Here is a 14,418-nt window from a genome sequence, read left to right on the forward strand (position 1 = left end):
GGGGGGTGCTGCCGGCCACACAGAAGTTGGGCCTGATTTCTCTCATCCCTGGAAAAGGACAAAGATCCCCTTGAGTGTGGGTCTTATCGACTTATTTCAGTGTAAAATACTGATGTGAAAACACCAGCTAAGATTCTGGCAAAATGTTTGGAGGAGTGCACACCAGAAGTGATCTCTGAGGACCAAACAGGGTTTGTCAGGGGCCACAGTTATCGTCCAACATCAGGAGGCTTTTGAATGTGGTCATGTCGCCCCCTATGGAGCAGGTGCCGGAGGTAACCATCTCCATGGATGTGGAGAAGGCCGTTGACCGTGTGGAGGGCAGCTACTTCTTCGAGGTCTGGGTGATTTGGGTTTGGTCGTACTTTTATTTCCTGGGTGAAACTGCTGTATAATTCCTATGGCTAATGTCCGGACCAATGCTGTGAGCTCAGGATATTTCTGACTACACAGGTACGAGACAGGGATGCCTGCTGTCTCCACTATTGTTTGCGCGAGCGATTGAACGGTTGGCCATTGCGCTTAGATCGTCAGTGAAAAGGAAAGGATTGAGAGGGGAGAGGGGGAGGAACATAGAGTGCCCCTTTATGCAGATGATTAGTTGTTATACGTTTCTGATCCTCTCTCAGGTATGGGAAATATGATGAAACTGTTGAAAAGAATTGGACATTAAACTGTGGGTAATATTCGATTCTGTGACCAATATTTAGTTAAACACGGACCTGAATAAGGAAACTTTGCAGCCACCTGTGAAGTTTAAATGTCTCGTTGTGTCAGGATGAACCAGCATTTGAGGAATATAAAATCTCTGGACTGTTGGTCTCCAAGTGCCGTATTGAACACCGGAGAATGAGCTTGAATTGGAACAGAGTGAGTGAGTGATCATCGTTATCTGCTATTGTATCGCGGTGTTCTGGGTCTCAGACTTGTAACCCTCTAGTTAATTGTCAGGGATGCAGTATAATAAACCCTGAACAAATCAAATGTGTGTGTGAGAAGCATCTGAAGCACCAGGAACCAGCTGGACCAGCAGAGCTGAATGTTTTCTAGTGCAGCCACAGTACTGTACTTATTCCAGCTTCCAAGTCCACCTGAGAACCAACCTCCTGGCTATTCATCTACAATAAGCTTCAGAGCCTCATGAGAATTATTTGTTTCTAAAAACGCTTCACTCCAACTAAAGGACCTGCTCAACAAGAAGACAATAGGCCTGCAGAGATATAAAGATTGCAGTCTACATTCCATTTTCATCATTACAGCTTCAACTTGATCTGTACCTAATTTCTGTGTATGTGTCAGTGAGTGTGAAAGAGATGAGGAGCTGAGATGTTCAAACATACAGGGAAATATTGTGATAATAAATAACCTTTATTCCTTTAAAAATTACCAGTAAGCCTGCTGCTGAAATGTATTTTAAATAAAGAAATGATGTGGAGATGCCGGCGTTGGACTGGGGTGAGCACAGTACGAAGTCTTACAACACCAGGTTAAAGTCCAACAGGTTTGTTTCGATGTCACTAGCTTTCGGAGCGCTGCTCCTTCCTCGGGTGAATAAAGAAAAATCACACTGAGAGTAAGGAAATATCACACAAACATCCTGATAATGGAATGGAAAGGACCACGAAATGTAATCAAACGCTGTATAACCCCCTTCAGGTAGCCATACAGAGGCTGCAGCCTCTCACACTGAATGTCTACGTAATCCAGAGACACCTCCAGGCTACAAACATCAGCTGCAGCCTGAGATTGAGTGAAACATTTTAAAAACCTGTTGCACGGTATCTTACGGGCGGGCACTAGGACCCGGCTGGGAACAGAAACTTTCAGGTCCCGCTCACTAGCTTCTGCATCACCAAGAGGCCAGCGCATGCGCTCTGCTGCCTCGGTGAACCAAGATGGCGGCTGTGAACCAGGGCCTGGTCCCGGGAGAGAGCTGACCGGCGGTGATGTGACCTGAGGATCACCGCACCTCAGGCAAGGGGCCAGGTTGGGAAGGCGGTGCCTTCAGGAATAACTGGGAAGGTGATGTTTGGTCAGTTGCTGCAGTCTGTGTAGTGAAGGTGCTGTCACAGTGGTGTGAGGTGAGGGAGTACAGGATTATCACCCAGCAATGATCAATTAAGGGGAATGTAAATCCAGCTCAGGCTGCTTTCAGATTGGAAAGGGAGCTAAGGTGTGTCCTCAGTGCTGGTGAATGTTGTGGCTTTGGCAGTTTCTCTATCAATTCAATCCCTCCCTCTCCCACCTCTATCTTTAGAGTCAGAGAGTTTTACAGCACAGAAAGAGGACCTTTGGCCCATTCATAATCTTTATTATTGTCACAAGTAGGCTTACATTAACATTGCAATGAACTTATTGTGAAAATAACCTAGCCACCACATTCCGGCGCCTGTTCGGGTACACAGTGTACAATTCAGAATGTCCAATTCCTCCCACAAACACATCTTTTGGGACTTGTGGGAGGAAACCGGAGCACCCGGAGGAAACCCACATCGTCAGAGGGAGAATGTGCAGACTGCACAGACAGTGACCCAAACCGGGAATTGAACCGGAACTGAACCAGCCCTGATGCCGTGAAGCAACTGTGCTACCGTGGCACCCAGCATGGCAGCCAGTCCTCGAATAACCTAACGGGAGCCTTACCCTCCACACTTTCTGACAGGCCGACGACTCGGATGTTCTTTCTCCGACCCTCGGTTCTCCAAGTCATCCATGACCTCCGAAGGCCACTCGGTTGGTTTTCAAAGGATTGAATTTCGACGGAGGCATCTTGCTGAACGTTCAGGATTCTCTCCTCCGGTTCATGGAGTCTTTTTTTTATTTAAAAAAAATAAATTTAGAGTACCCAATTCATTTTTTCCAATTAAGGGGCAATTTAGCGTTGCCAATCCACCGCCCCTCCACATCTTTGGATAGTGGGTGCGAAACCCACGCAAACACGAGGAGAATGTGCAAACTCCTCACGGACAGTGACCCAGAGCTGGGATAGAACCTGGGACCTCGGCGCCGTGAGGCAGCAGTGATATCCACTGCGCCACCGTGCTGCCCAGATCATCGAGCCTCTTCATGGTGTTTTGCAGCTGGTTCCCATGAGCTCACAGATATTGAGTCAGCACACTCCACCTCTGGTCAGTAACACGGATAATGCCGGCAGTCATCATTTTTGCCGCCTCCATGAGAGCCCCAGAGAGCATGGGGTCGAGAGACCTACTGAGGGTCAGGCCGCCATGTTGAAAAGGTGGCTCCACCCCCACTGAATCCACCTGCGCTGTTTTGTCAACAGATTTCTTCACTTTATTTGGCAGAATCCTACTAAACTGAAGCCTGACGTCTTATTAATATTAATTTAAAGATCAGATTATAGGTGAGTGGCACCAGAACCTGCGGAAAAGCAGCTACTCCCGCACCACAAGCCCGACGCCCCGGCACAGACAGATTTCTGATCGATGAGGATGCCGAGGGTTATGGGGAACTGGCAGGTAAATGGAGAGAAAGCTGAGATGAGGAGGGATTTATTTTCTCGAGGATGTGGTGAAGCTTTGAAATTTTGTACCCCAGAGGATTTACAGTGCAGAAGGAGTCCATTTGGCCCGTCGAGTCTGCACCGCCCTTGGAAAGAGCACCCTACTTAAGCTCAAGCTTCCACCCGATCCCAGTAACCCCACCTAATCTTTTTGGACACTAAGGGCAATTTAGCATGGCCAATCCACCTAACCTGCACATCTTTGGACTGTGGGAGGAAAGCGGAGCACCCGGAGGAAACCCAAGCACACACGGAGAGAACGTGCAGACTCCGCACATACAGTGACCCAAGCCGGGTATCGAACCTGGGAACCTGGTTCTGTGAAGCAATAGTGCTAACCACTGTGAAATGAGGGATAATGTGGGAAAACGGTGTTGTGGTAGATCAGCCAATGATCCCATTGAATGGTTCAGGCTCGATGGGCCAAATGGCATACTGCAGCTCATATTTGTTGTGATCTCCTGGACAGGAAGCTGTGAGCTTGGATCTGTCAATCAGCCTGAATCAGCACCTTCAGGAGAATAGGGAGGGTGAATATTAGATACAGCAGAGTGAGAATGGAGGGAGAGTGTGTGGGATGGTGATTTACAGCTTTGGGGGAATAAGAGAGGAAAAAATGTGACATAGAAAATAGAATTGTCTGTTCTGAGTTTCTATCCTGTACTGACACTGAAGAATTTTGTAAATTGTTTTTACAGGATATTAGACGAGGAGGAATTACAGACAGAAATCTCAGACGTTACGTCTCGACCTGACAGAGTCACTCGATTCCCTGGAACCTGAATATCATCAGCCTTTGAATCTAGAAGGTGAAATGTTTGCCCGAACTGTCAGCTAAAGATTTCAAACATCAGTGTGACTGGAAAAGCCCCGAGGCCCACACAACACACACCCGAGTGAGAGTGTTCCAGTGAACTGACTGTGGAAAAAGCTTCAACCAGTTACACAGTCTGAAAAACATAAGAACATTCAGAGTGGGGAGAGACCGTACACGTGTTGTGTCTCTGGACAAGGCTTCAACTGATTGTCCCGCCTAGAGAGACACGAAGAGACCCAAAACATGGAGAAACCGTGGAAATGTGGGGACTGTGGGAAGGGATTCAAAGCCCCGTCAAAGATGGAAACTCATCAACGTAGTCACACTGGAGAGAGGCCATTCACCTGCTCTCAGTGTGGGAAAGGATTCACTCAGTTATCTGACCTGCGGAGACACCAGCGAGTTCACACTGGGGAGAGACCGTTCACCTGCCCTCAGTGTGGGAAGGGATTTACTCAATTATCCAACCTACAGACACACCAGCGAGTTCACACTGGGGAGAGGCCATTCACCTGCTCCCAATGTGGGAAGGGATTCAGTGATTCATCCACCCTGCGGAGACACCAGCGAGTTCACACTGGGGAGAGGCCATTCACCTGCTCCCAATGTGGGAAGGGATTCAGTGATTCATCCACCCTGCGGACACACAAGCGAGTTCACACTGGGGAGAGGCCATTCACCTGCTCTCAGTGTGGGAAGGAATTCAGTGATTCATCAAACCTGCGGACACACCAACGAGTTCACACTGGGGAGAGGCCATTCACCTGCTCTCAGTGTGGGAAAGGATTTACTCGAGTATCCAAACTACAGACACACCTGCGAGTTCACACTGGGGAGAGACCGTTCACCTGCCCTCAATGTGGGAAGGGATTTACTCAATTATCCAACCTGCAGACACACCAGCGAGTTCACACTGGGGAGAGGCCATTCACCTGCTCTCAGTGTGGGAAAGGATTTACTCGAGTATCCAAACTACAGACACACCTGCGAGTTCACACTGGGGAGAGGCCATTCACCTGCTCTTAGTGTGGGAAGGGATTCAGTGATTCATCCAACCTGTGGACACACCAGCGAGTTCACACTGGGGAGAGGCCATTCACCTGCTCTCGGTGTGGGAAGGGATTTACTCAATTATCCAACCTGCGGACACACCAGCGAGTTCACATTGGGGAGAGGCCGTCCACCTCTCACTGTGAGACGGGATTGCATGTTTCACCACACCTGCTGTGACACCAACAATTTCACAATCGATTACAGGGGTTGGATTCTGCTGTTATTGTTTCTGCTCTACATCCAGGACTGCATTTTGTTCATTCTAACAGGTGGTCAGTGGGGATGGTCAGAGGGTTTCTTTCTGCTGGACAGGCCGGTCTAACCACTTTGCCTCCAATGGGCTGATGCTCTTTGAGCCTTGTTGCTAATACCTGGCTTCGAATTGTACAAGGATCACAGAGTGAAAGGGTGTTTGGAAGTGTGAAGATATTTAGTTTCCATTTCTATTTCAAACCCCCTAAAGCATGCCACGTTACCATGGAGATGGGCCCTGGTGGTTACAAGGTTCTTTTGTTTAATTTATCTGGGTGTTCCTCACAGAAGAAAACAACACGGTATGAGCGGCAAGTTGTCAGAGGTGGACAGGGAAACTGATTGGTACAGGGAATGCCTAATATTTAAGGAATTATTACATATTTATCAGGGGGTCGGTTAGCTCAGTTGGCTGCACGGCTGGCTTGTGATGCAGAGCAAGGCCAACAGTGAGGATTCAACTTCCGTACTGGCTGAGTTTATTCATGAAGGCCCCGCCTTCGCAACCAGGTCCCTCGCCTGAGGTGTGCTGACCCTCCGGTTAAATCACCTCCAGTCAGCTCTCTCTCTAACAAAGGAGAGAGCAGCCTACGGTCCTCTGGGATTTTGTGACTTTTATTTCACATATATACAACAAATATAGATTCCTTTAAGGAACAAAAATCCAACAGGAAAAGTGATGTAACCGTGACTAACAAGAAAAGTTAAAGATTCCATGAGATCCATTAGAATTCAGCAAAGGAGGATCAAGAAACTGATGAGAGCAAACTGGCGAGAAACATAAAAACCGACTGGAAAAGCTTCTCCAGGAGTGTGAAAAGGAAAAGATTAGCAAAGACCAATGTGGGTCCATTCCAGCCAGAGACAGGAGAGTTTAGAATGGGGAGTAAGGAAATGGCAGATAAACTAAACAATGTGTGTCTGACTTCACAGAGGAAGATACAGAAATTGTCCAAAAAACACCAGAGAACCAAGAGACTGGCAGAGATTAGTATTGGTGAAAAAGTTGTACTGGAGAAATTAATGGGCTTTAAAGTGAATAAAACTCCAAAAGCTGATGATCTACATCCCAGAGTGTTGAACGAGGTGGCTGTAGAGATCTCTATTCCACATTCTACATTCTCTTGACACTATCTATAACGGACAAACCTTTTGTCTGAGCCAAACGTTTCCTTTTTACGTAGCCACAGAAGCTTTAACAGTCCATTTTTAAGTATTTTGCCAGTTCACATTCTATTCTATTCTCCCTTTGTTTCTCAGTGTCTTGGTCGAAGAACTGAAGTAAATCCTCGGGAATGAATCATCACTTTGGACAGGTTCTGAGACAATTAAGTTTTGACTTCCAGGACAGAGTAACTATAATTGTGGAGTGTGATTTTAGATTGTGTAAATGGGCAAAGTTCTGTTTTATAGTTTACTGTATAGGTTTCCGAGTTCAAGTAGCTTCTAGTTTGTTTGTTGTATTAAAAGTCATAAAACTTGAAGTCCCGTCGTGTGATCCTTTAATTTGTGGACTGGAAACTTGATTTTTTATAAGAAGTTGCTGACCTTTATGGAGATCCTTATCGACGAGTTTTGATTTCCTATTTGAGCCTCGGGCACCTTTCTGTCTCTATTGCTCGTGTCACTGACAGCCAGGTGACGGAGCTGAGGGCTGAATTTAGCTGAGAATAACAGGGCCTGTGTCCCAGTTGGGAAACTGCCATGGGCATCGCTAATAAAGACAGGAATATGCTGGAGGACTGGCTGGGAATTGCAATCCAACCAATCAGGGTTCAGGGGCGAGGGTCACTGAGGCTGACGGTGATGTGACCCCCCAGGGTTCAATGCCCCAGTGTCCAAAGCGGGGAGTCACGGGAACACAGTACAGAGGAGCTAAAGGGAACCATTTGGGACCAGAACATTGTGAACATCCTGTTACTCTGGTTTTCTTTGATCCTCAAGTAATTTTCTGTTAGTTTTTTTTAACCATGTTCCGTTTCATCAATAAACTTTTAACAGGAAAATATTTGAATTGGTTGGACCTTTCCTGATTAAATTTGTTCACTTTCGGGTAAGTGGGTGAGATGGATTGACAGGCTCTTTAACAGAAAGTGAGTCCCTCTAAGGTAGTTGGCAAAGGAGCCAGAGGGGTAGAGGAAATTTGATTTTTCTTTTGACACAGTGTTTGAAAATGGAGTTCAGGAAGTCAATTGTGACTGACTAATTTATCAAGGTTCTCTGAGGAAGTAACAAGGGATGTCAATAAAGGGGAACCTGTGGATGTGCTTTATCTGGATTTCCAGAAAGTATTTCCCATTGTGCCACATCAAAGGTTATTACACAAAATAAGAGCTCGTGGTTTGGGGGCAACATATCAGCATGGATAGAGGATTGGTTAGCGAACAGGAAGCAGCCAGTAGGTATAAATGGGTCATTTCTGGTTTGGTAAGATGGGACAAGTGGAATGTCACCAGGATCAGTGCTGGGCTCTCAACCATTTACAATCTGTATGAATGTGTTGGATGACGGGATTGAATGATGGCGGCTAAATTTTCTGATGCCTCAAAGACAGGTAGGAAAGTAATTTGTGAAGTGGATTTAAGGACTCTGCAAAGGACTACGAACAGGTTAAGTGAGTGGGTAAAAAACTGACAGAGGGAGCATAACTTTGGAAAATATGAATTGTCCACTTTGTCAGAAAGTATTAAATAAAACAATATTATTTAAATGGAGAGATTGCAGAACTCTGAGTTACAGAGAGATCGGGGGTGCCTGATCCCAAGTTAGTCTGCAGGTATAGCCAGTGATTAGGAAGGTCAATGGAATATTATTGTTTATTGCAAAGGAAATGGAATATAAAAGCAGGGATGTTTTGCTGCAGTTGTACAAGGTCTTTAGTGAGACCATATTTCGAGCACTGTGTACAGTTTGGGTCTCCGTATTTCAGAAATGAGATAAGTGCATTAGAAGCAGTAGAGAGAAGGTTGACACCCCGGATTCCTGGGTTGAGGGGGTTATCCTCTGAGGAAAGGTTTGACAGGTTGGGCCTGTATCCATTGCAGTTTAGAAGAATGAGAGATGATGTTAGAGACGCTGAGTGGAATTGATAGGGAGAATGCTGAGAGGATGTTTCCCCTTGTGGCAGAGGCTAGAACGAGGGGACACCATTTACAAATAAGGGGTCTCCCATTTAAAATGCCGATCAGGATGATTGTTTTTCCCCTGATGGCTGTGAGTCTGTTAATCTTTCTTCCCCAGAGAGTGGTGGAGGCAGGGCCATTGAATCTGTTTTAAGGCTGAATTTGATCGATTCTTGATTGACAAGGGAGTGAAAGGGTGGAGGAAGGAAAGGAGTTGAGACCACAATCAGATTAGCCCTGATTTCATTGAATGGTGGAGCAGGATCAAGGGGCCAAATGGTCAACTCCTAATTTGTATTGACCCTTAACACCCCCACTTTTCCAAACTCTGAACTGATTCACAGTTAGAACCCTTATTGGTGGCAGTGGTTAGATTTTATTCAGTATAAATAAGAGCTGACACAGTCTAATGTCTGAGCAATAGTATCAAAGTGCAGCAGCATTACCATTGCATTCTGGGTAGAAGCCCCATCTCCATTGATTGTTTTAAAGTCAGTTTCTCTCTGGAGTGTGTGTCAATGCCTTGATGATGTCACAATGTTGTCTCAATCCCTTGGACACATTCACCATTTCATCTCCTGCTGGGTCTCAAGTAGCTGTGCGTTTGGGACCCGGTCTTCAGTCCGTTTCAACATGAATTTACACTTGCTGTTTTTCACGTGTACCAAATCTGCACACTCACACCGGTATCCCCAAATCATGTCCCACATTCTTAACTCTCAGATGTGCTGATGAAAAGACCAAAGTGAGTGTCTGTCTTTGTTACCGTCCCCCTTTTATTGTCACAAGTAGGCTTACATTAACACTGCAATGAAGTTACTGTGAAAAAACCCCAGTCGCCACATTCCGGCGCCTGTTCGGGTACACGGAGGGAGAATTCAGAATGTCCAAATTACCTAACAACGTGTCTTTCAGGACTTGTGGGAGGAAACCGGAACACCCGGAGGAAACCCACGCTGTCACGGAGAGAACGTGCAAACTCCACGCAGACAGTGACCCAAGCCGGGAATCAAACCTGGGACCCTGGTGCTGTGAAGCAACAGAGCTAACCAGCGGTTTCTGAGGCACGTGGGACTGTGGGTAATCTGGCTGCCAATTCAGACCCGATTCTCAATTAATCTTTGAATCTGGATAAGTGAGGATGACATTCGGCCGACAACGATTGTAAAATAAGCATCATCAAGATCCATCTCCTACCTGCTCTTTCAGAGGGTCAGTGCAGACTTTATAATTCTGCTGTAGTAATACACTATTGTTCTGCTATAAATAAAGTCAGCAGAGTGCCAGATGACCATCGGGTGCTCTCCGCTTTGAGGGGAAGAGCTGACTGGTGTAACCTGAGCAACACCACAACTCAGGCGAGGGGCAAGGTTGAGAAGGCTGGCCTTCTGTACGAGAATTATAGATCATAGAATTTACTGTGCAGAAGGAGGCCATTCGGCCCATCGAGTCGACATGGCCCTTGGAAAGAGCACCCTCCCCAAGCCTACACCTCCACCCTATCCCTGTAACCCAGTAACCCCACCCAACCTTTTTGGGCACTAAGGGCAATTTAGCATGGTCAATCCACTAACCTACTACACATCGTTGGACTGTGGGAGGAAACCGGAGGAAACCCACGCAGACACTAGGAGAACTTGCAGACTCCGCACTGACAGTGACCCAAGCCGGGAATCGAACCTGGGACCCTGCAGCTGTGAAGCAACTGTGCTAACCACTGTGCGGCCGTCCACACTGTTGACCTTGCTCTGCATCATGAACCAGCTGTCCAGCCAACTAAGCTAAACCGGCCCAGCTAGCCATTCAGCTCTGCTTTATACCTGAATGGGTATTGTCAGATATTTTTACCACTGTGAGCTTGGGTTGTGGATTTTAACTTCTTCACTCTACTCTGTTCATATTGATCTTCTCAAGTAGGGCTGATTGGTGAAGAGAACTTTGCGAGATACAGTGACAGTGATTATGGAATATGTTTGTTTCCAAGTGCACTGACACCTGATCTCTGACCAACGAAGTGAGTTTGTGACAATGTAACTCATAATCATAGCTACTGCAGGTGAGTCTCTGGCTACAACTGTATTGAGAAGAAAGAAATTGGAGAGGAACATTGCACCCAGCGTGACAGCAGTAGATTACAGGAGGATGGTTTGGTCAATGGTGTCAAAGGTGCAGACAGGCCAAAAAGAACAATAAAGAACTGCTTATCCTTGTCAAAGTCACATTGGAAAGTTACTTCGATAAAGAGTTGTTGCAATGCTGTGGGATAGGCAGAAATTTTACTGGGGAATTCAAAATATAGAATTCCTGGGCATGGATTTCAGAGATGACAAAACTTTGGAGAGGAAAGGTCGGTTAGAAATAGGGCAGTAGTAATCAGGAATTCTTTTTGAGGATGGGTGATAATGATGATTTAAAGTCAAGAGGGACAATAAATGAAGAGGGAGAGAGGTCAAACCATCAACAGTATCAGCAAACATGGGGAAGTTGGGAGATCTGGGATTAGAACAGGAGGTGGGTCTCATGGTCATAATGAGACGTGAGATGGCATGCGGGGATATAGGAGAGATATAGAGGGTTCAGATGTCTGTTAAGGGGGATCTTTAGAGGCAGTGTGGCACAGTGGGCCAGTGCTAGGGAAACAGCAGAGGAAGCTGACCGGATGCTCTCAAGGAGACAAGGGATGAGAGATACTGGCAAAAGGAGCACATTTGTGTTAGAGATTTTGTAAACCCTCATTACATTGCATCTAACACAAGGATGATTTATTTGACATTTATCCTTAATATTCGTACCTTTAAGGGCGCTGGATGATTAATATTAGCCAAGAAATATTGTAAAGGGAAATTTACATTAGAGGTTATTCATTTAATCTCTTTATTTTATTATGTTTAAGTATTAGCTTATGCCTGCAATAATGTGGACTGCTGAGTCACTTGATACTAGCTTATGCTTGCAATAGTGTAACTGACAACCACAGCAATCTAATTCTGCAATGACCTGATAAGTACGGTTAGTGGCAAGTCATTCTCTAACTGACCTACTAACACATCTGCAATGTTCCGATTAATTGCTGAGTAATTCTGTAACTGACAAACTGACCATTAACGATTGAGACACCTGTTATCCTTGTAATTGTGAACAAGGAGTTGCGAGCATTCGATAATGAATGGTTTCAGAGGAATGTGATTGGAAGCTAATTGTTGCGAGGGGGGCCTAATGTAACCCCCCCCCCCCCAAGCTAATTAGGAACTAACCAAGTGTACGTGTATAAAAGAGGCTAATTGCTGTTGTACAATTGAGAAGGTGACCACGAGCACTGCGGAGTGCCTGGCTGTCTCCCAAAAGCTTTTGCCAATAAATTGACTTGACTCAACTCTTTGGTGTGAATAAGTTATTTACCACTTCAAATATGGTTCAGCACTGGATGCGAGGAGCAGCAAAATCCTAATCAAATTTGTTACTTGCGAACTCGCTGGTGACTCAGCAGGTTGGATAATTACACAAATCCTTCCCCTTATTCAGAGTGGATGGAAGACTCTCTCCCTACTGCACATTCACTGGTGCGAGGGCATGGCAGATGAATGGATAAATCCATTTCCACACACAGTTTAACATCCTTTCCCCAGTTCAAATCTGCTGGTGTGCAATGAGTTCAGATGGTTTTCTCAACCCGAATGGTCTCGTCAGTTTGAACTTATTGATGAGACATTAGTTTCTAGGCACTTGAAAGGTCTTTCATCTTGATGAATTCGCTGGTGTCTCAGCAAGCTGGATAACTGAGTAAATCCTTTCCCACACTGAGAGCAGTTGAACGGCCTCTCCCCAGTGTGAACTCGCTGGTGTGTCTGCAGGTGGAAGGACCGCGTAAATCCCTTCCCACACTCAGAGCAGATAAATGGCTTCTTCCCAGTGTGAAGTTGTTGGTGTATCATTAGGCTGGAGGACTGAGTGAATCCCTCCCCTTGCTCAGAATAAGTGAACGGTCTCTCCCTAGTGTGAACTTGCTGGTGTTTCAGCAAGGTACATAACTGACTGAATCCCTTCCCACACTTAGAGCAGATGAATGGCCTCCCCGCAGTGTGACCTTGCTTGTGCTTCAGAAGGCTAGACAACTGAGTGAATCCCTTCCCACACTCGGAGCAGGTGAACGGTCGCTCCCCAGTGTGAACCCGCTGGTGTTCCAGGAAGTTGGGTGAACGAGTGAATCCCTTCCCACAGTCAGGGCAGGCAAACGGTCTGTCTGCAGTGTGAGTTCGCTGATGTACAGTGAGGTCAGATAATGTCTTGAACCCAGACCCACAGTGAGAGCATCTGAATGGTCTCTCGTCACTGTGAACACGTAGATGGGACTTCAGTTCCCAGGAACATTTATAGCACCTCTCACATTCCAAGCATTTAAAAGGTCTTTCCCTATTGTGAAGCCGCCGGTGTGTCAGCAATGTGGATGAAGAAGTGAAGTGCTTCCCACACTCGGAGCAGTTAAACAGTCTCTCCCCTGTGTGAACTCGCTGGTGTGTCAGCAGGTTGGAAGAGTTAATGAACCCTTTCCCACACTCTGGGCAGATAAATGGTTTGTCCCCAGTGTGACTGCGTCGGTGAGTTTCCAATTCAGATGGGGTTCTGCATCCCGTCCCACAGTCCTCACATTTCCATGGTTTCTCCCTGGTGTGGCTGCACTTGTGTCTTGCCAGGCCAGATGATTGGCTGAAGCCTCGTCCACACACAGAACACTTGTACGGTTTCTCCCCACTGCGAATAGGGCTATTCTCTTTCATCTTCAAAATACGATATTCACGTTACAGCAGGTTGAGAAATTCTGTGCGTACCTGATGTGAAGTTTTAATTTCCTGACTGAAAATCTGATCCTTCGAACACCCTGTGAAACTGATTGAAAACAGAAAATAGGGGGTGAGCGAGAACCCACAAAGGCAGGTTGTTGAATTAAGCTGAATGAATCTGGTCATCTGTGGGGCCGGCACTGGGAAAAAGTGACTATGAAAACTGCTGGATTGTCATAAAAACCAAACTGGTTCGTTAATGTTCTTCAGGGAAGGGAACCTGCCACCCGGTCTGGGCCAACACAGGGCACTGGTTTCTATGGGTGAAGGGAGAGTCAAGGTTGGTCATAAAATGTTGAATTTTCTCTGAACAACCTCTCCATATCACTTTCCTTAATAAGATGCTCCTTAAAACGTACCTCTTCAACCAAACCTTTGGCCATCTGCCCAAATATCTCCTTATGTGACTCCGTGTTAAATATTGCTTTGTAACATTCCAGTGAAACACATTGGAATGATCCATTGCATGAAGCGTGCTGCGTAAATACACTTGTTATTGATTTGGACATGTATCAGAGTTGTGTATCCGGCTGTGGGCTTGCACAACATGTTTCTGAAGCCTCTCCACCCAGCCGCCAGATCCATGACTCCCCACATCACTGATATTTCTCTCACCGTTTGTGGATCCCAGAGAAAAGCCTCTCTCCGTCGCCATTACCCGCACTGCGCATGCTTCAGTCAAACCATGGCCCCACCCCTCATCAACTCCGATTGGTTGGAGGTCCAGCCGCTCCCGCTTGGTCTTCCAATCCCGCCCCCTCTCCCTATTGGTCCGTCAATCACTCCCCGGGCATTGTGACCTGGAGCATGCGC

At 46.3% G+C, this 14,418-nt stretch overlaps 1 protein-coding gene and 1 long non-coding RNA gene across 5 annotated transcripts in view; one reads left to right on the plus strand and one right to left on the minus strand.

The window, feature by feature from the left end:
• Nucleotides 1-14,418, minus strand: part of LOC140421697 (uncharacterized) — a 51,725-nt gene that overhangs the window by 19,497 nt on the left and 17,810 nt on the right. Inside the window, exons 1-2 of one of the 4 annotated variants that reach the window (XM_072506523.1) lie at nt 14,221-14,266; nt 9,121-13,651 (exon numbers count right to left, since the gene is read on the minus strand). In XM_072506523.1, the coding sequence (XP_072362624.1) occupies nt 12,451-13,542 (1,092 nt within the window). In that variant the 5' untranslated portion in view covers nt 13,543-13,651; nt 14,221-14,266 and the 3' untranslated portion in view covers nt 9,121-12,450. The other 3 variants (XM_072506524.1, XR_011947015.1, XM_072506522.1) reach the window with 3 other exon arrangements.
• Nucleotides 1,865-12,140, plus strand: LOC140421722 (uncharacterized). Its single transcript, XR_011947037.1, has 2 exons — nt 1,865-2,081; nt 4,222-12,140. It is a non-coding gene; the product is annotated as an uncharacterized lncRNA (long non-coding RNA).

This window comes from Scyliorhinus torazame, chromosome 5, assembly GCF_047496885.1.
Source record: "Scyliorhinus torazame isolate Kashiwa2021f chromosome 5, sScyTor2.1, whole genome shotgun sequence".
NCBI lineage: Eukaryota > Metazoa > Chordata > Chondrichthyes > Carcharhiniformes > Scyliorhinidae > Scyliorhinus > Scyliorhinus torazame.